General features: G+C 52.4%; 1 protein-coding gene across 1 annotated transcript in view; it reads left to right on the forward strand.

Annotated features, from left to right (window-relative positions):
* The window catches only part of LOC102569305 (receptor-type tyrosine-protein phosphatase V), a 56,454-nt gene that overhangs the window by 21,540 nt on the left and 10,879 nt on the right, over positions 1 to 24,035 (forward strand). The window contains exons 14-34 of the mRNA XM_014609398.3: positions 389 to 661; positions 2,780 to 3,052; positions 4,662 to 4,934; positions 6,630 to 6,902; positions 7,527 to 7,805; positions 8,063 to 8,197; positions 8,301 to 8,511; positions 11,049 to 11,116; positions 11,454 to 11,574; positions 12,261 to 12,308; positions 13,061 to 13,154; positions 14,600 to 14,690; positions 15,745 to 15,821; positions 16,828 to 16,962; positions 17,562 to 17,684; positions 18,404 to 18,564; positions 20,143 to 20,278; positions 21,783 to 21,862; positions 22,570 to 22,657; positions 23,429 to 23,519; positions 23,887 to 23,963. Coding sequence (XP_014464884.2) covers positions 389 to 661; positions 2,780 to 3,052; positions 4,662 to 4,934; positions 6,630 to 6,902; positions 7,527 to 7,805; positions 8,063 to 8,197; positions 8,301 to 8,511; positions 11,049 to 11,116; positions 11,454 to 11,574; positions 12,261 to 12,308; positions 13,061 to 13,154; positions 14,600 to 14,690; positions 15,745 to 15,821; positions 16,828 to 16,962; positions 17,562 to 17,684; positions 18,404 to 18,564; positions 20,143 to 20,278; positions 21,783 to 21,862; positions 22,570 to 22,657; positions 23,429 to 23,519; positions 23,887 to 23,963 — 3,107 coding nt within the window. The remainder of the gene's footprint in view (positions 1 to 388; positions 662 to 2,779; positions 3,053 to 4,661; positions 4,935 to 6,629; positions 6,903 to 7,526; positions 7,806 to 8,062; positions 8,198 to 8,300; positions 8,512 to 11,048; positions 11,117 to 11,453; positions 11,575 to 12,260; positions 12,309 to 13,060; positions 13,155 to 14,599; positions 14,691 to 15,744; positions 15,822 to 16,827; positions 16,963 to 17,561; positions 17,685 to 18,403; positions 18,565 to 20,142; positions 20,279 to 21,782; positions 21,863 to 22,569; positions 22,658 to 23,428; positions 23,520 to 23,886; positions 23,964 to 24,035) is intronic.

Genomic DNA, 24,035 nt, shown 5'->3' on the forward strand with positions numbered 1-24,035 from the left:
ACCCCTAGATCCAGCTCAGTCCCTGCTAAACCATGTGGTGTGGTCATATCTCTCATACCTTGGGCACCTCCAAGAGTAGCCACTGAAGAGGGGAGCCAGGGGGATGGCCTGTCTGGTGGATGGAGAGCGTAGGAAGGAGTGGGATGGATGGCAGAGTCCCAGCAGGGGAGCTGGCTGCAAGCACAGTGCCAGGGAGTGCCATGACTTTCAGCATCGTCTGGTACTGCCGTCCCTCTGCTGCACCAACACAGCTGGTGCTGCTGGGCCTGCTGCCCACAACCCAAGGCAGCTGTGCCCAGGCCTTTCCCAGCACCTGTGCTCTGGCCAGGCTGCAGAGTGTTTCATAGCTGGAGGTGTTGCATCCTGAAGTGCTGGCTTCCCCCCTTAGGTCCTCTGGCCCCACCAGCTGTGCACCTGGTGAATGAGGGGCACCCTGACAGGCTGAGCGCATCATGGGGAGCAGTGGCAGGGAGCCAAAACAGCTACACGCTAATCCTGTGCCACGCGGGATCAGGCACCATGGTTACAAGGACCTCTCTTGGGAAAGATGCCCACAACTTCACCTTTGAAGATCTGGCCCCAGGACATGAGTACTTGCTGGAGGTTGTCTCCGCAGCTGGACCCTATTGGGCATCAGCTGCCAACGTCAGCAATTGGACCTGTGAGTGCTGCAATTAGGTTTCCCTTTTGGGATGTGCAAAGAGGAGGCTGCGGGAGAAGGGAGATGGAAGACCCTGGCAGTGGTGGGTGGTGACTGGCACTTGCAGGAGCTCAGACACTGCTGATGGGGGAGGACAACAGGTTACACCCCGCTCACTGGCATGTTCACAGAAAAAGGTAGCCATGCATAGCCACACAGATGTACATGACGTGGACATGCTTCTACCACACACAGGGCTCCAAAGCAATGTCCTTTCACATAAGTACACACTTGTGGACAGAGTACTCATGCACTTCATCACAGTGACATGTACACCCTGACATCGGCATGTGCACACCCCCACAGGGACACATACAGACATGCCAGTTCACATCCATGCGAAGGACAGAGTTAATGTGCATGGTCGTGAATGGGATCCTGGAACTTCCCACCTAAAGAAGCAGGGGGAGGGAAGCGGCCATTGGTTCAAGATCCTTCTGGTTGGGATCTGGTGACCTTGGGACTGGCCCATCTGCAACACACTCAGTAGCCTGGGGCACATTTGGAGCTGGCCTCGCTGACCCCAGCTTGCCATGCAGGCTCTAGGAGGGGCACAGATGAGTGCACAGGAGCAGAAGGATCTAGGAGCACTTGCACTTCAGATCCATCTCAGCAGCTCCTTACAGACACCAGCATGTAGATGGAGTCCCAGGAGTGGACTTAGGAGTAGAGGTGGATGTCATTTTCTTGGACTTTAGCAAGGCCTTCAGTACGGTATCTCATCCTATTCTCATAAATAAATTAAGAGGCTGTGATATAGATGTTTACATGATCTGGTGGGTGACAAATTGACTTAGTGGTTACACCCAGAGAGTGGTAGTAGACGGGTCGGTATCAACCTGGAAGGATGTGGGTAGTGGGGTCCTGCAGGGTTCGGTCCTTGGAGCTGTGCTCCTCAATATCTTCATCAGTGACTTGGATGTGGGTGTGAAGTGTACTCTGTCCAAATTTGTGGACGATACTAAATTGTGGGGTGAAGTGCACACTCTGGAGGGTAGGGAACGATTGCAGGCAGACCTGGACAGGTTAGAAAAGTGGGCAGTACACAATAGGACGCAGTACAACAAGGACAAGTGCAGAGTGCTGCGCCTAGGGTGCAAACATATCCAGCACACCTACTGGCTGGGAAGTGACCGTCTCAGCAGCACAGAAGTAGAAAGGGATCTCAGAGTCATAGTGGACTCCAAGGTGAACACGAGTCGTCAATGTGACGAAATCATCAGCAAAGCTAACTGTACTTTATCATGCATCAGGAGATGCATGACGAATAGAGCCAAGGAGGTGATACTTCCCCTCTATGCAGCATTGGTCAGGCCACAGTTGGAGTACTGCATCCAGTTTTGGGTGCCGTACTTCAAGAAGGATGTTGATAGATGCGAGAGGGTCCAGAGGAGGGCCACTCGTATGGTTAGGGGCTTATAGGACAAGCCCTCTGAGGGGAGACTGAGGGACCTGGACCTCTTCAGCCTCCGCAAGAGAGGCTGGGAGATGATCTTGTGGCCGCCTACAAATTCATTAGGGGGATGCAGCAAGGGATCAGAGATGCTGTGTTCACCAGGGCGCCTCTTGGGGTAACAAGGAACAATGGTCACAAACTGACAGAGAGCAGATTTAGGCTAGATATCAAGAAAAAATTCATAGTAAGGGTGGCCAAAATTTGGAATGAGCTTCCAAGGGAGGTGGTGCTCTCCCCTACCTTGGGGTCTTTAAGAGAAGGCTGGATAGGCATCTGGCTGGGGTCATCTGACCCCAGCACTCTTTCCTGCCCAGGCAAGGGGTTGGACTGAATGATGTGTTGAGGTCCCTTCCGACCCTAACATCTATGAAACTATGAGTGGGGGAAACACATGCATCAGGGGAAGGGACTCTGAAGTGGCATAAGGGGCTGGCAGCAGTGCATGAGGGTGGGCCAGGAGGGAGAAGCAATGTGTGATGGGAAGGAGTGGGGAGGGAGTCAGGATGAGTGTGACAGGGTAACTGTGAGCCTATCTGCCTGGACAGCCAAAGCACTGACATGCAGCACCCCGGGCAGGCTGACATTGCCTCCACTCTTTAATGTGCCATCTTCTGATCCCTCAGGCCCTCTGGCCCCATTGGCCCTGCGCCTAGTGAACGAGGAGCACCCCGACAGGCTGAGTGCATCCTGGGAAGCTGCAGCAGGGAGCCGAGACAGCTACATGCTAACCCTGTACCATGCAGGATCAGGCACTGTGGTGGCAAGTGTCTCCCTTGGGAAAGATGCCCACAACTTCACCTTTGTGGGCCTGGCCCCAGGACACAGGTACATCCTGGAAGCCGTCTCCAAGGCTGGGCCCTGCTTGATGCCCGCGAGGAACATCAGTGACTGGACATGTGAGTAGCACAAAGCATCCATGAGGTCAAAACCCAAGGAGCCAATTAAAGCAGGCTGACCGTTCCTCACTCCAACCCCAGTGGTTCACTCGGGTATTGATCCCCTGGGAAGGGGCTGAGCTCCTGTGTTGGCAGAATTGATGTGCTTTGTCTTTGGCAGGCTGGAGGGTGCAGGGAAGGGAGGTGAACCTATAAGTACTGGCCGAGCACTCAGCAGGATTCAGGCAGACTAGGCTCACAGCCTTCCCACTGTAGGATGGCAGCTGGGACATTGCATCCATGGCTTGTCTATACCATTAGGCAATTGGTCTTGGCAGGGGGGCTTGAACATGTAATGCCCACACTCTGCCCACCTGCTGGTACACTCCAACCTGGAAGCACCAGTGAGGCCAATTCTGGTGATTGCTCTTAAGCCTGCCAGAGAGAGTGATCAAGAGTGGCTTCTGGGAATGAGTGTGAAGCAGCCTCACTAACGTATTAGATTTGGAGCATGGCAGTGGACTCAGGTAGGTGTGCTTTTGCCCCTGGGCACTGGGACCTACTGCAGCTGCAGTGCAGACAAGCCCTAGGTGGTGAGAGGTAGACAGACACCTTGGTCTGAAGTCAAGTGGAAGGTAGGGTAGATTTGCAGCTTATAGACTAACTAAAGTAAGTGTGGGATGGATGGATGGATGGATGGATGGATGGATGGATGGATGGATGGATGGATGGATGGATGGATGGATGGATGAGCAAACCCCAAGTGGGCAGGACCGGTGTAAAGTGAACCTCTGCTCTGGCAATCAGGCCTGTAATTACAGTGCTGTGACTTTCTTTCCCTGTCAAATCACAAGCTAATGTTTTTCTAATTGCTGCCTGGCTCTCTGCTGGCAGCCTGAGAGATGACCTAAGTCCTTCAGGTTTGTGTATACACCTGATGATACAGCATGTAATCCTTACCTGATGGCCACTTTGAGAGGTTTTGCAGTTGAGCTAGTAGGAAAATGTTTTCATGGCAACTCCATTTGCCTCTACAAGCAGCTCTGTTAGCATGAGTTGATATCAGAGGCACTGTAAGTCCCTGGCCAGCCTCTTGCAGGCCCTCGAGTTCACAGGAGTGATGGTGCAGACCCAGAGCACCCAACTGATTTCTTTATGCTGGAGTTTCAAGATGAGAGGGGAGCAGGGCAGTGTGTCGCTCATGCTGATGTGTTTTGCTGAAGCTCCTGCCAGGGTGGCACGGCTCCTACTGTCCCCACACACAGGCCTTGGCCAACAGACTCACTAGCCTGGATCTACCTGCAGAACCAGCCACGAACACTTGAAAACTTTCCCCATTGGCCCAAACCCATCTGATACACAGGTTCCCCCTGGCAGGTGGAGGCATTTCACTTCCACACCTGTTACTGAGCCCATCTCAGGGCAGGATTTCAGAATACTCGGCACTGGGAAGAAAAGCAATGGGAACTGTCAGACAACCTGCATCCTAGGAGCGCTGCCCTGCCTTCCCCAGATGCTGGCAAGGGAGGGGGCAGAGTGTGCTAGCTGATGGTAATGCATCCAAGTGGGGGATGCTCTACACCTTTGCTGGTATACACAGCTTCCATCTTTTCTCTTGGTGTTTCTTTAGACCCGCTGCCACCCCTTAATGTGTACGTGACAAACCAGGGGCACCCTGACAGGCTGATGGCATCGTGGGGTGCAGCTGCTGGAGAACGAGATGGCTACCTGCTCACCCTGTACTATGCAGGCTCGGGTTCTGTGGCAGCCAATGCTTCTGTTGGGAGAGATGCCAACAAGTTCACCTTCTCACGCCTGGCTCCAGGGCACAAGTATTTGCTAGAGGTGGTCTCTATGGCTGGGCCGTACATGGCATCAGCAGGCAACAACAGTGACTGGACAAGTGAGTGGCATGCTGTGCTTCACTTAGTGCCAGGGAGTGGCAGAGCATTGTGTACACGTGGTACTCGTGGTGGGAAAGCTGCAGTGCAGTGGTGTGGGGTCACCACAGGGCACAGGGGAGGGGGGAGAGGCTAAAGCTGCTCTCTGACAGCTTGTGACCTGCAGGCACTGACTCTACACTCCTTGGAGGCAGAGCCATCAAGATGGAGTCATGAATGAATGGCTTGTGTGATGCCCTGACGCACCCACCTGTAGGAAAGTGGGGAAGCTGAGGTCAGCATCCCAGGACAGGTTTTCTGTCCTCCCTGTCTCGCACAGATGGCCATTCACCTTTAGGTACTTGGGCTGTTTGTAGCAAAGACTGTTGCACAGAAAAGGGAATCCCCCAAGCCATTACTCCTGTCTATTCAGGGGCATGGCCTTGTAGCCACAGGATGCAGCCACAGTAGTGCTCAGCCTCCAGGTTCCCCTCCAGGACTCAGCTCCTTTGGGCACTCTTGAAATTTATGATTCGGGGTGTAAACAAATGGGCTCGCCCTGTCAGATGCAATGTGGAAAGGCAGAACAAGTGCTGCTTGCCCACAGTAGGCATTTCAGTCTGCGTAGCCCTGTGGCACCAAGGCTGCCACTGTAGACTCCTTTAAGTTGCTGGTACAAGTGGCAGAGGAGGATGGTCCCCTACATGCCAACTCCCACAGACTCCACTGGGTGCTGGAAGTGCCCAGGTGCTGGCCTCCGGCAGAAGATCACTGATTTGCAGGAAGGAGGGACCATGCCAGATCAGACCTTGAGCTCAACTAGCCAAGCCTCGTTTCCAGCAGTGCCCAGAGCAAGATGTTTCAGAGGGAGCTGTGAGACTCACCTGGGATAGTCTGTCCTCCTGATAGTCCCACTTGACATGTGATAGTTAGAGATCAGCTCAAGTTCTGGGCATGAATTTTAACATCCCTTCCAAAATCTGCATTATGCTGAATGTTGGTAGCTCTGCCAGCTGCTACTCCCTCTTCATGCCAGAAGAGACAAAAGCTTTGTCACTTCATGATAAAAACAGCCTCAGTGCTAATGAAAAGCAGTTTAGACTTTCAGTGAATCTGTAAAGTTGTAATGATGTGATTTTATACACCCAAGCCCCTGTTTTCCACAGTAGCCTAAGGTTAGATTCCTCACCCTAGATGTTGGTTAATCTTCAAGGGCTCCTAAGGGAGTCAGGCACATAAAACTCATTAGCTGCAAACATCAAAGCCTGATGGAGGAATACAGTCCAGGCAGAATATTCCAGTTCTCCCACGTGCACAGTATCCACACTGGAAGGCAATGCTGGTTGCAAGTGTAGCAGGGGCTATTTGCTTATCTGTGCTGGGTTTGTTCTCACACAAGGAACCCCAGGCTCATCTCTCTTGGCAGAGACAAATGTTTCAGATGACACTTCTTAATAGGGACAATTGTTTATGGAAAATCTGGGAATATACCACCAATTAGAAAATGAATTAAGGAGACAAGTACAAAACCTAGTCCCTGGGGCAATTCAGGATTGAGCAGAAAGAAAAAACCCTAGTGCAGCAAAAATAAAAGGGTGGATTTAAATGAAAAATAGTAGGGTTGTTGCCTATCGCCCTCCTGGATTTTCTGTAGGGGGTTGGGATGTGCAGCTTGCCTGAGACCTGACTTTCTCCTGTGGCTTTTTTTTATAATGCAGCCCCCTTAGTCCCAGCGGATCTCTCTGCGGTGATTGGGGAGAATCGCACGCTGCTGTCGGTGTCATGGGGACCCTCCTCCAGCCAGCAGGACTACTGCCAGCTATGGCTGCGTGAACCTGGGAACAGCACTCTCCCACAACGGCACACCCTGGCCCAGGGGCAGGTCCAGCATGTGTTCTGGGGGCTGGTCCCAGGCAGAAATTACTCGGTTTCCTTGAGCTGCGTGGCCGGGCCGTATTGGAGCAGCACAGGAGTCTTGGTAGTGCCAGTAGGTGGGTGTGGGCTTTCACGAAGCAGGAGTTTGCGGGTGCTAGAAAGTAAAGCCCATCTATGCAGAGCAGGGGCTGAAACACATGGGGATCTAGTGGCTGCAGGCTCCCAATCAGCTGTCATGGGGTCAGTGATGCCGTGTTGCTTCCAGTGGAGGGATCTCCTGCTGGAAGACAGGGCAGGAGCCTGAGGAGGACTGAAGTGAACCACTACAGATCTCTTAACAAGGCAGCAGCAAAGCCCAAGATGTGGGCTATTTGTGATGGGATGTACTACGGGTTTGTGGACCCTTGGAAACAGTCCTGCACTGGAGGTGCCCACTGAGCCAGACAAGACCTTGTGTATTGAACCAGATTACAAGACAGGGTCTTCCTTGGCCTGTTTCTCCAGGGGTATGGTCTTCCTGCCCAAGTCCTGTGCAAGCTGTGCCATCCCTGGGCCATGTAGTATGGGGCCCCGACATGCAAGCATTCAGTTCTGTGCCCCTGTCAGTGTCCTTGGTCAGCTCCGCTGTACACCCTTGTGTCAGCCCTGGGGTACAGCACAGTTTGGGGCTGGGGTTGCCCCAACCCCTGGTGCTCTGGGGAGTTAGGAATCTGTCCCGCTTAGAGGCGTCTCTTTTTCAGAACCCAACCCGGTGAAGGACATGCAGTGTCTGCCTGACTCCAAGGCCTTCTACCTGAACTGGACAGTGCCCAGTGGAGACGTCGAGGCCTACGAGCTCATGGTAGAGAGACCGTCCAGTGGAGCTCTCCAGCCTGAGATCCACATGAGCATTCCCGGGAGTGAGGCCAGTCTGGAGGGCTTGGTGCCAAACTCTTCGTACCGAATCAGCCTGAGAGTGCTGGGCAGGAATGGGATGCGGAGCTGGGCCGTGACTCTTCTCTGCAACACTTCAGTGGAGGGTAGGTCTCCATCTTGCATGTGCTGTCTCCACCAGGTGTCTGCATGCCATGGAGTTGGCCCAGAGCCTGCAATACAGAGCCCTTTTCCAGAGAGCAGAGAACTTTATGCTCAGATGAGGTTTTGGGACTCAGGCTTGGCATGAAGTGGGGTTGCTGCTCTGGGACAGTGGGGTGAAAGCAGTTACAAGCCCCAGGTAGGATGCATCATGCCCTAGACTATCAGTAATATGCCTGTGCTTGATGGGTTTCCCTTCCAGTCCTGCCCCCACCGGTTCTAGCAGACGTCCTCCAGTTCGAGGCTGGCTCCAGAGTTGTCATCTCCTCTGACATGTTCAGCGAGGAGAATGGCCAGATCCAGTATTATGGTGTCATCGCCACCACCAACGAGTCATGTAAGTGCATGCTTTGCCTTGGGCCCTTCACCCTGCTGCAGCTGCACTGAATCCTTTGGCACAAGGATTCACACTTCAGCTGCTCTTGTGTCCTTCACTGCAGTGCTAAGGCCCACCCAGGAGATTGTGACCACCACCTGGTATGACCATTACTATGGGCAGGAGGACTCATACCTCGCTGTGCTTATCCCCAATCCTTTCCACCCGAGCCATAGGAGCACTCCCAAAACGTGGGCCGTGCCAGTGGGAACGGAGGAGTGTGGCCATTCCCGGAAGACCTGCAATGGGAAGCTGAAGGCAAATGTCCAGTACAGGTCAGTGCAGCAGAGGATTTCTCCCCTGATGGATGCTGTGGAGAGCAGGGAAAAAGAATGTCGAATTTTAGTGAGAACATGGTGAGGTGTTGGGAGGGCAGCAGGGACCTGGCCATCAGCAGCCTAAACACATCTTTCCCCAAATGACTGTAGGCACTGCTGCTCTCGCTAACAGTGCTCTGATGATCTGGAGCCCTGAGCCAGCCCTTCTCTGTAACCGTAGAGAAAAAAAAACACGGGATCCTTTGACTATGAGATGAAGGAAATGAACTGAAAGTTGAACGCAAGGAGTGGATGGAGGAAGGGAGAGCAAATAACTAATTTAGGGAGCTGACCAGAGTCAGCTGATCATGGATGTCAGGCACAAAATGACCACTTAGCAAAAGCTTATGTATCTCTGATTTAGTTAGTTGATAAGGTGAAATCTACCTTGCCTTCTTCCCATTGATTCCTAATATGCCAAGTTCCCAGGGTACCCACCTGGCAGTGTCTTAGGATGGGCTAGCAGGAAAGGCACCCACAGACCCACCATCCAATTACGAAAGTGACTGCAGGGGACTTGAGGGAGGTCCATCTGTCCAGGGGTGTTTGTGAAGTACTTGGTCAGAAGCATTGCTTCGGGGAGCCCTGGGGTGCTGTGATGAGCAGAGCAAAGATGCATGCACCTTTTTGGAGGATGCTTCAGATAAACAAGTATCTTAGTGGGTGATGCTGTCCTAGGGTTACCATATTTCCAGTTTCAAAAAGGAGGACACCTGGGGGTACGTAATATGATTGGGGGGGGGGCAGTGATATGCCTGTTCCCTGCCTCTGCCCCTCACTCCCAAGCCACAGCCCCCACCCCCCACACACTCCTGACCCGCAGCCCCCTGCAACATCTCCCAGCTGCCCTGCCCCTGCAAGCATGGGCACCAGCCCTGGTGCCACTGGCCAGACCATGCAGCTCCCTGCTGCCAATGAAGGGTCCTCCCACCCCCTTCCCCCAGTAGAGGGGCAAGTGTCTCCCCTATTTCCACTGCCTTGCTGCAGCCCCAGCACCTGGACAGCTTAGCCCAGCACCAGCAGGCACTTGTCCCCCTCACACACCCATAAGCCCTGGCCCTCCAATTCCTGCCCCCCATAGATTTACCTTCATGAAGCTGTCGGGGCTGCTCCCACCACCCTGGCTGCATACTGGCCATGTGTGTTTGTGCCCACAGATGCACATGATGCCCCCTGCCTCCAATTGCCCTCCCTCAGTTCTCCCCAGCCCCAAGCAGCTCTTTGCTAGGGCAAGCAGAAAGTGCCAGAAATTACTTTGATGCTGAGCAGAGCAAAATCCTGGACATTAGTTGGTATTTTAAAAAACCACCTGGATGGAGATGGGAGGATCTGAAAAGGGAACATGTACAGGAAAACCTGGACACGTGGTAACCCTAGCTGTCACCTCCAAGAGAAGCGGACACAACGACAAGCATTCTGCAGTCCTGGGGACACTACAGTCTTCCTGCTCAGGGTGAGAGCATATTGCACCAGGGGGGATCCCAGCACCCTTGATAGTTATCTGAGACCTCTTGGATTTCAGTCATGATAGAGAGGGCCAAGAACAATGTCAGCCTTGAAGACTAAACTCCCCTTTCACTCCTATTGGTGACCAAAACAGACAAAACTAATTGGGAGCTGAATCTGGTGAGGATGTGCTGGAGCCTGTTCTAGAAATCAGGGTTCTGGTTCTGTCTGGTCATAGTGGAGGCACAAGGGTGACATAATATGTGTGTGTCCATGTTTGTCGGCGGCTGTGCTGGCTCTGGCTGAAGCTATACGAAGGTCTTTAGAGCACACATCTATTTTTCTGAGCCTCCTCATAAGACAGGAAAGAGGCACAAACCAAAGTGGGATACAAAAGGCACAAACAAAAGTGAGATCTCCCCTGGAGTCCAGAGTGGGCATTTTCAAATTGTTCCATTTGTTGGAAATTGTTTTTTATGGTGGGGGATCATACATTTTCATTTCAAAATAATGGGTTCCCCTACTAGCTGACTGTTTTTTTAACTTATACCACTTGGCTACCAGGTTTGTAAATGTGATTTTTCAAAAAGAAAGTGACACTTTAACTTTTAAAAGTGAAGGTGTTTGTTTCTGTCTGAAAATAGCAGTTCAAATGGGTTGTTTCTGCCCGTGCTTTCTCAAATTTTCTTACTGTTCTCCCACCTGGAAATACTTGAAGAGGGTAGAGAAGTGTAATACATGACCCTTTCCCGCATCCTCAAAATTCCCTGTAGGAAGAACAGAATTTCTCAATAGGAAAATGTCAAAGCAGGATTTTTCTGGTGGGGAAAGAAGCAAAACTTTCCAGGTAGCTTTGGCCCTCTGTGCCCTCTCACAGTGAGCTGTGCTGCCTTTCCAGCTCTTTTCTCCCCCGCTGACTTCGAAGCCACTTTGTTATTGCTGATTTCCGTGTCCAGATGCCATCTTCTTTCTGCTTGGTGATGGTGGTCACGCCAGGCCTACTCCCAGCATGTGGCTGGAACTAACTCTTGGGCTTTGTTTTGCTGTAGATTCAGCATTGCTGCTTTCACCAAATATGACCAGTTAGACCCTGCTGTGTCATTCACATCATTTTCAGGTAAGGCAGCATCTGTGTTCTTCATTCATGGCTCCATCTGCCACTTGGCCTGCTCCATCAGTACCTTTACTAACTCACCTGGTTATCTCTCTCAGTTGAGTTTCATAACTGCTACCTAGGGTCAGGGCAGGGAGGCTCAGCAAAGATCCTCTTGATTTTAGCTGATGTTTGGTGACCCCAGTTTCTGGTGATCCTGGGCAGGAACCTGGAGTGGGCGAGCCTTGCGGGGAAGGCTCCCTGCACGGAGTTAGAAGCCAAGGTCATGTGCGAAGCACACAGGGACTCCGGCAATGCAGTCCCACAGGGTAACAGAGGACTCTTTGGTCTTGGTCTTCAGCTGCTGGTGCAGATGCAACTCCTTTTCCAATCCCAATCGTGGCTGGAGTCATCACAGGTTTTCTCTTGACACTCACAGCAATCTTTGGATTGGTCTACTGGAAGCGAGCACGAGCCAAAAGGTAAGGGAGTGAGAATGGGAGGGCGACTTGGTACAGTAGCCTTCTTGAAAGCCAAGCCCATGCAATGGGGGGAAGACCTGCTGCTGAACTGTGAAGGGAGTCTATAAAATGGGGTGCTATGGAGTTAGTGGAGATACTCACTGGGAGGGAAAGGCCGGGTACAGAATAGCCAGCTCCAGCTCTGCTTAATCCATAGACATTTACAAATTCGCAGAGGAATCTTTTTAAGTGTCTGCTCACAAGAGACCCCCAAGCTGGAAGAGGGAACAAGACACAATGGGCACTTATAGATGTGCTCTGGGAGGTGAGGGGGGGAGGGTGCTTTAATTAGAGTGGCTCCAAGAGCCTCTCTAATTAAAGTGCCCAGAGCGTCATGTGTATCAGCGTCCCCACACTGAAAAATGGCGGTGGGAGTGCTTTAACTAAAGCTCGTCGAACGAGCTTTAGTTAAAGCGCCCCCCACGGCCATTTTTCAGCATGGGGATGCTGATATATGTGATGCTAGAGTCTGCTGGAGCGCAGTAATTACCACGCTGCAGCAGGTTTGATTAATCAAGTCTGCTTTGACACGTTATAATTACAATGCATCAGAGCAGCCTCTCTGCACGTGTATAGGTGCCCAATATGCCTGGGCTCAGCCTGCATTGCTGGAGGAAAAAGTGACGTTAGCCATGTTTTCTTTTCAGAAACAAGAAGAGTAACTTACCCCAAGAAATGTCAACTTACAGCTTGAGGTAAATGGTGCTACTCTCGCACACAAATACTGTCTGTCAGAGATGGGGCATGCTTTGGTATCTCTTTAGTGTCCCAGGTCCTGGATCACTCGGTTCAGCCCCACACTTCCACGACTGCACTATGCTAGGCCTCCAGGCTGCAGAGTCCAAGCTTCAGCCAACCACATCCTTTAAGTAAATTTTTTAAGTGCCTGCAGCTTCTCTGCTGCTCACCTGCTTAAGCTTTCATTGTCTAAATCGGTTCCGAGTCACTGCTCTATATAGATTGCCACAGTAGGATGCCAGGCCTCCTTGTAATGTTCATCACCTTGAGATGCCTCCAGCAGATATATCTCAGTATGCCCCAATGGAGTGAAGCTAGTCTCCAGCACAGAGATATCAGCTTGGGATAAAGGAGAAGCCCATTAGTTTTCCTTCTAGGCAGATTGCAGCACTCCTACTTTCAGGTCTGCAAGCTAGGGGTCCAAGCTTCAGCCAGGAGACCATTATGACAGGAGGTGAAGAAGTGTACAACCACTCTCTGTGGGGCCCTCTCTGCAGGTGATTATGTGAGTTTGTAACCATCCCAGAACAAAATGGCACAGGAGATCAAATTCACAGAGGAATCTGTGTGCATGCCACAATGCTGGGGGCTCTCCTTGGCCTCCTGATAATAAGCCTGACTGGGCAGCCTGTCCCTAAGGGAAGGGAACTGACACTGCATGTCTCTTATCAGCAATAGCATGTTTTCCTATGGGTCTTACTTCCTGCAGAAACGTGCATCGGCCAGTCCCCATACAGAGCTTCAAACAGTATTACGAGATGAAGACAGCAAATGCCAACAATGCTTTCTTCCAGGAGTTTGAGGTGAGCGTTCCTTAAGAGGGGAGAGTCTAGGGATGAGATTTCACCTCTCCTCTAGATGGCTGGTTCAAATCCAAATGCAGCCCACCCAGGTCTGTCATGACCAACTGATGCTATTAGCTGTGTGGCTTTTTGCATAGCCTGTGGAAATGAATTGTAGGTTCCCAGTCCAATTCATAGTGGATTGGCAACCTAGTAGACACCTGTCTACATCATTTGGCCATCTGGACAGAGGTCAAAGACTGAACAGGTCATGCCAACCAAATGGACTGCTCTTTTGTCCCTAAAAGTGGTGTCTCCAGGTCAGGTTGAAGCACACCTTAGGAAGAGCACAGGGAGCTAGTTCTGGCACTGTCTGTGCATGCCTGCTCTGATAAGGAACAGAGGATCTCTAGCTCTGCATCTTATGATGAAAACTAGGGGTGAGTGAGCTTCAGGTGTTGCTGTACTGATAAGCCCCTTGCACAGGGGTTCAAGACTAGCCTCCATAAAGTTTACAGTATTATACCGGGGCTAATTGGCAGGGCTGGAAGTTCAGGCTTCAAGAGTTTTCAGCAAAAATGAGCTCTTTGTAATTGTTTCACCACCAGGCCTTGAAAGCTGCCTGAGTTCTCAAGACCCCAAGCGGAGGGTTTGAAAATTGCTTATCATTGGCCAACTTTGCTGCCAGTGAAAGGTTTATCACTGACATCCATGAGATCTGACTAACGTCAACAATGATCACTTTGGGAAGTCCTGCCCAGGGTGTCTAGACTCTATCCAAGACACCGATCCCCCTTTAAGCCAGTCCAATAGTAGAGCAGTAGACACAGGAGGAAAACAATTCCCCTGGCTATAAACAGTGATAAAAGAAAAGCTGATCAGAAACTGGGTGCTTAGACGTTCTGGTAATGGGAACCAGATAAGTGCCTACACCAGACATACCTCATTCATTCTTTCCAACTATTTAGTTGGTCTAATAAAAGATATCACAACTACCCAAAGGACCTTGCCTGCCTGTGTCCTTAGACAGTGCTGATCACGTGGGAATGGGACACCTTGGGGGCTGGTCTGAAATAGCAGAGCAGTTCTGCATTCACTGGGCACAATGGCACATTAGAAGCTATGAGGAGAGGGCATGGCAGGAAAAAGACTAACAGGCAACGCTAGGGATGCAGCAGCATGAAACCAGTGGTGTCTATGTATCCCCTGCCCTCCTTTTCTTCTCCTGCTCCAACCCTGACCCCCAATCTCCCTTACAAGTCACACGTCATACTTGTGCATGTAATCACTTGCTTCCTGGAGGTCAGATCCGGCCCCAGGAGTCCAGTCTTCTCTGTTCCATGGAGTTCCCTGTGCACCGTTAGCAAGCTGTGCTTACAGGGGAGCTTGCTGGAGGGCCCCCGCCATCCCCCTCCTCCAGAGAGGCATCACTCCAGTTGACAACCGTTTCCCCTTGTGTCCTGCAGGAGCTGAAGGAAGTCGGGAAGGAGCAGCCTAAAGTGGAGGCAGAACTTCCTGCCAATGTCTCCAAGAACAGACACCCCCATGTGCTGCCCTGTAAGTGCAGAGCCTCAGCCCCATCATCTCCCAGCCTTGGCATTCTCCCTCCCTGCTTCCCCCTTCTCCAAGTCCCCTGCCTCTAGCAGGTGCGTGTTGGGAGGTCTCACATGTAGGAGGGTGCACAGTACTCAGTTCCTCTCTTGGGTCTCTCCCTGGGGATCTCACACTTAGCACCCCCATTCCATCTAGCCTGCCAGCCATGGGACATACACCTCTTTCACAAGGCTGCAGAGCAGAGCTCAGGTACAGCCACCTCTTCCCACTACATTTACCTGTGTGGTCCTCAGCCACCAGGTGAGCCCTGCTCTGGGCTTGGATCCTGCTTAGCTTGTGCCCTCCTAAGGGGTTAGTACAGACAGACCTAGCTCTCTCAGGCTCTCTTGAGTCTCAGGCACACCCTAGCCCAGCTCCATGCCCATGGGAGGCAGTTGAGGGCTATCTCCATGCTATTCACAGAGCAGCCAACACACAAATACTAAGATGATACAGTCAGGAATGGCTGTAGTGCGAAGCATGAGGGCCCTGTGGGTAGAGCACTGGATGGGAATTACAGACACTGGGCATCCCTCCGGGCTCGCTATGAGTCACCTGCCTCTTAAAAGGTATGACAGCCCCTTCTCAGTATCCCATCCCCAACAGCTCGCGGGGCAGCACTGACCTCACAGCAGGCACCTTCCCGCACAGCAGGGAGCTGACTGGGTGGGTGAGAGTGCCACAGAGACCATGACAAGAAGGAAAGGGGCAAAGCCATATAGGACCCTGGCCTGAACCAGTTCTGCTGTGATGTGGGGATTTCTTCTTCAAACTGTTGATGTGCTTGGAAGGACAGGGCAGTGCACATGGTAGGGAGGCCTCAGTCCTAACCAGCAGGTCTAGTAGACCCTGCCTGGTAGAAAGGCACAACCTGACCTACTGAATGTTTGCCACAGGCAAATCATGCCCTAGGAAGAGCACATGCTGCATTTGTCTTGCCTCCCCTGATGGATAGGGGTCTGTCTCAGAGACTCAGAGATGTGTTGGAGGAGGGTGATGGCTGTTTGGTTTCTTGCAGATGACCACTCAAGAGTCAGGCTGAGCCACCTGGATGGGGAACCCCACTCTGACTACATCAATGCCAACTTTGTCCCTGTGAGTGCCCCCTTGCTTCTGTTGCCTTCCCACTGCAGCCTCTGCTGGGCGACCTCTTTCACAAGGGGGTAGTTGGCATGAACAGAGAGCCAATAACCAGCCATGGGTCACAGAGGTCTCAGCTAGATGTGACTGGCAGGCCATGGACGCCAGGGTAGGTTGGAATTGGAAGGGAGGAGGGATGCTAGAGTAGCTGGAAGTGCGTCGGCCGCAGTGTTGTGGTGGAGCTGCAGGGTGGGTACTAAAAAGTCAAGGGGGTGTGCGTGTGTGCGTGTGTGTGCGCATATGTGCTTCTGGGAAGGGAAGCTCTGACAACAGCTGCTCTGTTTTCTCTTTTGAGGATGATCTCTCTCAGCCTCTCTAGATTTCCTGCCCAATCTGTCTGTCTGCTCTATCTCCTTCTAATCTGTGTGGCTGCACTTCAATGATCTGCAACCCATTCCCATATGCCCCACCCAGGGGATTTACCCAGGTAACTGCCATTGGGCAACTTGCATGCATGCATGCATGCATGCATGTGCACACGTGTGTGTGTGTATCCGTGTGTGTGTATTTGCATTGCGTCTGTGTATTCAAGGCAGTAAATATTGACACATAGGACTTGCACATGGGATCAGACCAAGGGCCATGCAGTCCCATTGCCCATCTTCATCACTCAGTACAACTCTACCATCAGCACCAGATGCTTCAGAGGAAGGTAGAAGAGCCCTTTAGTCTTGACCTTCCTAAAGGCCAACTGTAGGAGTGAAAACTTGCCAAAGACAAGTCCCTCTTTTGTGCCAGATGATGTACTCAGCATGTGGGGGAACCCCCTCTTTCAGTGCATCATGTAATAGCTGTCCATTGGACTCCTCTGCCCAGGGAGCATGTCCAAGCTGGCAAGAGTGCTGAGATTAGTGGACATCTCCCCTTCCCAGGAAGGACTTGGATCACCTAGTCAATTCTGCTTGTGGGACCTAGGTACCTCTGAGAAGTGATAACTCCTCTGGTCTGGTCTTTGTCGCAGGGCTACACCTCCCAACAGGAGTTTATTGTCACCCAGGGACCTCTGAAGAAAACCATCGAGGACTTCTGGAGGATGGTCTGGGAGCATAATGTCTGTAACATCGTCATGTTGACAGTGGGCATGGAGAATGGGCGGGTAGGTCTGGCATGTCTTGTGGGTCTTGCATCCTAAGTACTCAGAGACACCTTCACAGAACCACTATCCAACTCCTAGTCATGTCCAAGCAGCTGTGCAGAGCTCTAGTGTGTACCCTGTAGGACACTGATAGGGCTGGGCCCAGGACTGAAATAACAGCAGCTGGGAACTGTCCAGGCAATATCCACCACCCCACAGTTTTTCCTAAGTGCCATAGTCCTAATTGCCAGCTGGCAGTGATAACTCATCTCCAACCACAAGGTGCTCGGGGCCTGGCAAACGCTCCTGCCCTTCTGGGAGGGGGAACTGCACAAGATTTTTTTTACAGAAGAGAAAGCTCTGGGGCAAGGAGATGGGAATGGGCCAAAGGCACACAGTAGGGCCCTATGCAATGTGACTACTGGTTCACAACCACTGGTCTGTTTCCCCTATGTGCTCTTGGATTCTGTTCCCCCACAAGATGAGATGAGACCCAGTTCCCAGATTAGAGTTGGCGTGCTCAGCTCTGAGGCCTTAGCTTGGCTCCTCTCCCCAACAAATGTGTGGTGATTTCCCTGCCAGTGCTGGTGTCCCCATGACCACATGCTGCTGCCCTCTAGGTGCTGTGTGAACACTACTGGCCTTCGGAATCTGCTCCCGTCTCCTACAGGCAGATCCGCGTCCACCTGCTGACCCAGAGCAGCTCTGATGAGTGGACCATGCGTGAGTTCAAACTCTGGCATGTGAGTAGATACCTGAGAAGAGCCCCGTCCTGTTGTGGGTGATGAGGTTGGAGTGCTGTGGTGGGGTGAGCCTGGCAGACTGATGTTGCTGGATGTTTGGTTGCGGGTGCGCTTTGGATGTGGGCATGTCCCCGGGTTGGCGGGGTATCCCTGCACCTCTGGGCAGCTGGATTCAAGGCAAGTTTAGTCCACCACTGGAATGAATTGTCCCGACTTACACTCCCCTGGAGGATTGTCAATAATAATGGTGCTAGCAGGGAACGTGGCTTTTCATCCTCTTTCATTCGTCACTGCCAGTCCACCTCTCCCACCTTTTATTGCTTCACTTCCCCTGCCATCACTTTTCCTCTGCTCCCAGGGTGGTTTGCTTCTAAACCACAGCAAAGACGATATGCACCGAAGTGCAGGTAAAGATAAGCTGGCTCCCTCCCTCCACCTACTGGGATCCACAGGTGTGGTCCAGTTTAAAGATCAACAGCCTCCTGGGAGGTCTCCTAGATAAGGGCTAACCAAGCAGGATGGTGGCATGGATCTTTCTAAATGCTGGAAACCAGTTTCTGCCCCAGGAAGAATCCAGTGGGAGCTTCACTGGATATTCATGGGTTTCAGAAACTCCAGACATCCATTTCCCATGTACCTAATCCCTGCAGGCCTGGCCCAGCCTGTGCTGCCAGCACTTTGCTACCTGCACGCTAATGAAAAGTCATTGTCTGTGACAGGAGGGCCTGAAGGTGGAGAGACATGTGACCCACCTACACTACACAGCTTGGCCTGACCATGGCATTCCTGAGTCCACAACTTCCATAATTGCCTTCAGGGAGCTGGTGCGAGAACACATCCAGACTGCAAAGGATTCTGGCCCAACACTGGTGCACTGCAGGTAAGGCCCAGACTGCATCAGCTTGTTGGGATGGAGTTGGTGATAAATGGGGGGGAAGGAAGGTTGCCTACACTAAGAGAAAAAGTAGGGGATTGGGCTGCTCCTTGTATGTGAGAATGGTGTAGGAACTAACCTCACAGGCAGGAGCCTGGCGTCAGGGCTGGAGCAGAAGATGGCTCCGAGGTGGGGCTGGTGAATATGAGCAGTGTGCCTATGAGCACTATTCCCCGCAAGGCTGGAGAACACAGAGGTACTTTTGCACCCTTCTGGGACAACTGAGGACTGCCCCTCAACCTCACATCCCTTAGGGCTCTTCTGGGGCAGGAGACTCCACTGGAGATTTGGCCACTGGAGATAGAGGCCATCTCCTTGCAGTGTCCATACATCGCCAAACCTTGCCCTCTGGTCTGCAGGGATCCCTGCCACCTGCAATGGGGAGCAGAGTCTTGGGGACTCTGGATGGTTGGTGACAGTGTAGCAGAAAGTCCCCTTTTCCTCTTGCCTGCATTTGCTCTCCCCTCTTTGGATATGTTTCTCTTTTTCTACCTTTTCTTCCTTCCTCCTTCTTTCACTTTAAGATAAGCAACTATGTTTTAAAATTTGTATGTGTGCATTTTGTATCTCCCCTTGTAGTTTGGTATTTTTATCTATTTGTGTGCCATGACATTTGTAGCTTATATTTTATACTCCTCACCTTTAGTTTTATAAGTAAGTTATACATTGTAACAATGTTAACAAGGGCAGGAATCAAACTGCCCTTCCCTGTATCAGGCTGGCCCCTGAAAGAGGGAGTGAATCAGTGATTGAATGTGTAACACTGTAGCAGCACACAGCAATTAACACCTGGGACACTGCAGATCAACCAAGGGAAGAATTCAATAGAAGGCAATGTAACAACCGGGAAATCTCTAAACGTCACTGTTCAAGGGCTAGAAGCCCTGGCCTAAGTTAATCAATGCCGGGGACCAACTTTTGGGCTGAATATCTCCAGATCACTCCCAGAGCCCTATTCAAAATTCATCAACGGACTCCCAAACCTGCACGTACCTGCGGACAACCCCTGGGGCTGACAGATGCCGTCCAGTAGCCACCGAGGGGGGGAAGTCCCACGAGGGTCAACGACCCCTGGATTGGGCAAACCTGAAAACTGGGGAGTCACCAAAGTCTGCCAAGGACAGATAAAAGGCAGTGAAAAGTGACCCTCAGTGGCACCCTCTTGATCTCCAACTTGACCAGACCTGTCCAGCCAGAAGGACCAGCCGGCGACCCCCTTCTGGAGGATAACACCACGCTGAAAGAAGCCTCGACTGGCCATTGACAGCAGACTCCAGCGCTTGTAGGATAGGTATACCTGACTCTGTAGCTTGCTACTGTGTGTGTGTATGTGTGTGCATGTGTGTGTGTGTGTGGGGGGACCAGCCCCAAGGTTTATGATTTAACTCATTGTAGTGTTTCAATCCACCTAATAAACCAGAATTTTAAGGATCCCAAGTTGGACATCTGTAGCCAACAACAGGAGGAGGAGTCCAGATTAGGGGAGCTGCCAGGATTAACCCCTTGCTGCCTGTGCTCTTTCAGTGCAGGAGTGGGCCGTAGTGGCACCTTCATTGCCTTGGACCGGTTGCTGCAGCAGATGAAGCAGGAGAAGGTGGTGGACGTGTTTGGCACCCTTTATACCATGCGGATGAGCCGCTATCAGATGATTCAGACTCTGGTGAGCTCCTTGGCTTACTTCCTTCAGTCCTGACCCCCCTCCACACAAGATTGCTAGGCTGGGAAGGAGACGAGATGGGCAAGCCCTCTTGTCCCTCTGCAATACAGCATGGTCCTGCCACGCCTGAGCTGATCCCCAGGGCTGCTGCATGGTGCTCCTAGGGGTTCATCTCTGAGCACGCAGCCAGGGCTGCCTTGAGCACAGAGAGAGACTGGCACCCTGAACTAGACATGAACTGTGAGTTCCAGCTGTAGATAATCCCCAGTGTTTCAGCTTCACTAGGGGAGAGCTGCCCACCTCCCTGCTCCCAAGAGCCTTGGGCATTTATACAGATACATTTGCCTGCTCCAAAGCACTGGAAAACCAGCATGTTGCAGCAGACTCATTTAACTGAGTCTGTTCCATATGTGAGCTGATGCACCTGGCGGTGCATAGCCTACATTTGTATAAAGGATGAAATACTCATCGGCGCTGAGAAAATGGTGGTGGCGTGCTTTTGAACTAAAACATCTTTGATGTGTTTTAGTTCAAAAGCGTGCTGCCACCATTTTCTCAGCATTGATATGCATTTTGCTATTTATAAAAATGCACACGCCGCAGTGCTGGGAGCTTTTAAAACCCCCAGCTCTGCGTCGCAACCGTGTGTACAAATGTCCCTTGTGCCTGGTCAAACCTAGTGAAAGAACACATAGAGCCTCAGAGCCAAGGGCCTTCCTGATTGGCCCAGTATGAAGCATCTTGGCCTACAGCACCCAGGGATGAGACAACTGGGGCTTGTCCATTGAGAGATGGTGCGGGCAATCCCCAGGGAGGGACGGCTGGAGATCTTGTTGCTGAGAGGAGCAGGCCTAGCGTGAGCCTATGAAAACATAAGAGGTGCGATGATGGGTCAGACCACAGGTCCATCTAGTATTCAGTATCTCATGGCTCAGAGTGGACACTAAGGGGAAGAGTGTTTGTGTAAGGCCTATCCAGACTAATCTATCCTCTGCTTCTGTCCCCTTGTTTCCAGCATGTAAGGCCTAGGAAGTCCTAATTTGGAGACTGCAGCCCTGCTATCATTCTTCATTCCCTCCAATGCACCTGTTCTGCATCAATTTGTCTAATCCTCTTTTGAACTTGGCTAGTTTTGGCCTCCACAGCATCTTGCGGCAGTCAGTTCCATAATGCTGTGTGAATGCCTGCTGCTTGACTGTGCTGCACTGCTCATTGCTAATGCATGTCCCAAATAGTCCTTGTTGGCATGGGACTCCTCCAGAAGCCTGCACTTGACCCCCTTGGTGCTCCATGCCCTCCCAGTTGGAGTCAGTCCATCTGCCCCTGCTTTGCAGAGGGAAGGACTTTGATTCAGGGGAGGAACTTACCCACACAACTCTCAGGGTTCAGGGGGAGGCTGACAGCTAGCCTGCCCGTGCTCTATCCATTGTACCATGCTGTGCCTCAGTGTGGCGCTTGTTGCTCAGCTGGGATTGCTCTTGTCTGACTCCCTGTCTTTGCCTTCCAGGTCCAGTACATCTTCCTGCATAGCTGTATTCTGGACAAGATCTCAGAGGAACCACTGATGGGCCTGTCCGGGACAGAGATGTAAGGCCCAATGCAGCTTTGTTGGCCAAGCTAGCCCCACCCTAGACATGTTGGCACTCGAGTTTGGTTCCTCAGGCACTTTGAAGCTGAAAGCATAGATCCAGCTCCAAGCCTGAGTCTGTTTCTCGGGCAGTAGGTCTCAGGTATCCCAACTGGCTGGCCTCTGATAGAGGGCTGCATTTGGGTATCCCTACAGGTGGGGATCCCTGCATGTAGCGCAGAGGCTTGGCATTTCCTGGTGTCATGACTCCAAGCCCATGCTGGCATAAGGCTGAGGACCTGAGCGGGCTGCTTTGGGGCCTTGTCTTTCCTACAATGCCCATGGACTATTCTTCAGTGGCAGAAGTGTGGTAGTGCCATGAGCTGCACTGTCCCAGGGTACCCTAGGCTGTTTCCACAAGGGTTTGACTCCTGCCATGTAGCCCAAGCAGAGGAGCTGCTCTCTCAGCCATTGGCTCTGCAGTCATCCTGGCCTGATGGGAAGCACCCCATGGGCAGACATGAACTCCACAGGCCAGAGGTGAATCTGGCAGTCCAAGGATGCCCCCTTCAGCTGACCTGGAGCTGCCTGTTCCCCATGGCTCTAGCAGGGCCAGGTCAGGGCTGACTTTGCTCATGGGACCAAGTACCCTGGCTCTTCCCTCCACTTTCTGGTGGTGTTTGCATGTCCCTGGATTTATTTACCTCCCTCCCATTTTTTTTGCCAGCTCCTGCCCCATCCCTGTCAAAAGCTTCATGCAGCATTACACCCAGAAGTCGGCCAAGTCCAAAGCAGGCTTCCTGCGGGAGTATGAGGTAGGAGCAGTCTGGAGCGGTGCCGTGCCAGGGGTCAGGGACCAGACAGCCTATGCACGCTAGGAAGAATAAAGGGAGTGTGTGCACCTGGAACAGGCTGTTCTGGTTCAGGGCACACAAGAAGTACCCTCCAGAGCAGGTCCTGCCCAGGCAGGCTCCCACCAAACCTGGCTGCCAAGCAAATGGTGTCTGTGGCACTAGATGCCATGAGACAGACAACAAGTGAAATGGCAGGGACATGCAGGGAGCAGATTTCAGCTGTGCTCCAGGCCCTGGGCCTCAGCTCCGTTCTGTCACTACCCCACGATCCCAGCCCCCACCCAACCGTCCCACTCCTGGATGCCATTCCCTGCCTGCCCCCAGCCCCATCCCATCCACTTAGGGTCCAGCTGGTCTCCATAGAGACCCTGCCCACTCGCTCCATCTGGCACTCTTGGTAGTAGGTGTGGGGTGGACAGGCTGAGGTTGCCTGGGCAGTGGGGCCAGGTCTGGTAGCAGCAGAAACACTAGCGGCAGCAGCCAGAAGGAGCCACCACCAGGGCTGCTGGGATGTAGGGTCCAGCTGCTGTGCTGCCCCCACCCCACCGCACACCTGGGGATGGTGGGACTGGCTGCAGGTGCCATGGCCCAGGCTGCCCCCCACACCAGGACCAGGTGGGGCCAAGGGATCTGCTGCAGGCTGAGTAAAATCCCTTGGCAGGCTGGATCCAGCCCATAGGCTGTATTTTGCCAACCCCTGCCTTACACCTTCTCTGTGGTTCCCTGTGGCAGATCCTTCTGGAGGTGGCAAAGGATGAAGCCAGCTCTGCCGCACCCTCTGTAGGCAGCCAGCAGACCCGTCCCTGTTCCAGTATTCTGGCATGTAAGTGCCCCTCACCCTTTTCATCCCCAAGGACCGTGGTGTCTGCATGTAGGGATAGCTCCAGCACCTCCTCTGGCATCCTCCCAAGCCCTGAAGGCAGACAAGCTGTGCATGGAGATGAGTATGCCAGACTGGGACGGGGGCGCATTCTTTGTGCTGAGTGTGCCCCATGTCAGTAGAGGAGTCTGTGTTCCCTGGGGAGGGGTTGGGAGAGGGAGCCCCAGTGCAGAAATGACAGGGACTCTTTGGCATGGGCTAGCAGTGTGTGTCTGGGAGCAGGGAGCCCTGTGGGAGGCTGTTCTGCTGGTAGGGTCCCAGCAAACTTGGCTCCCCTGCCCCAGGCCCTTACGCCTAGCCTGTTTTGTAGATGATCGTGCCAGGATTAAGTTTTCACCGCTGGAACAAGGCCCCTTCTCAGACGTCTTCCAGGCATGGCTCATCCCGGTGAGTTGCCCCACTCTGACCCTGGGCAGCACCACTCTGCCCCTTCCCACCTGATCCCCAGAGGTAGCATTG

This window comes from Alligator mississippiensis, chromosome 14 (genome assembly GCF_030867095.1).
Source record: "Alligator mississippiensis isolate rAllMis1 chromosome 14, rAllMis1, whole genome shotgun sequence".
Classification (NCBI taxonomy): Eukaryota; Metazoa; Chordata; order Crocodylia; family Alligatoridae; genus Alligator; species Alligator mississippiensis.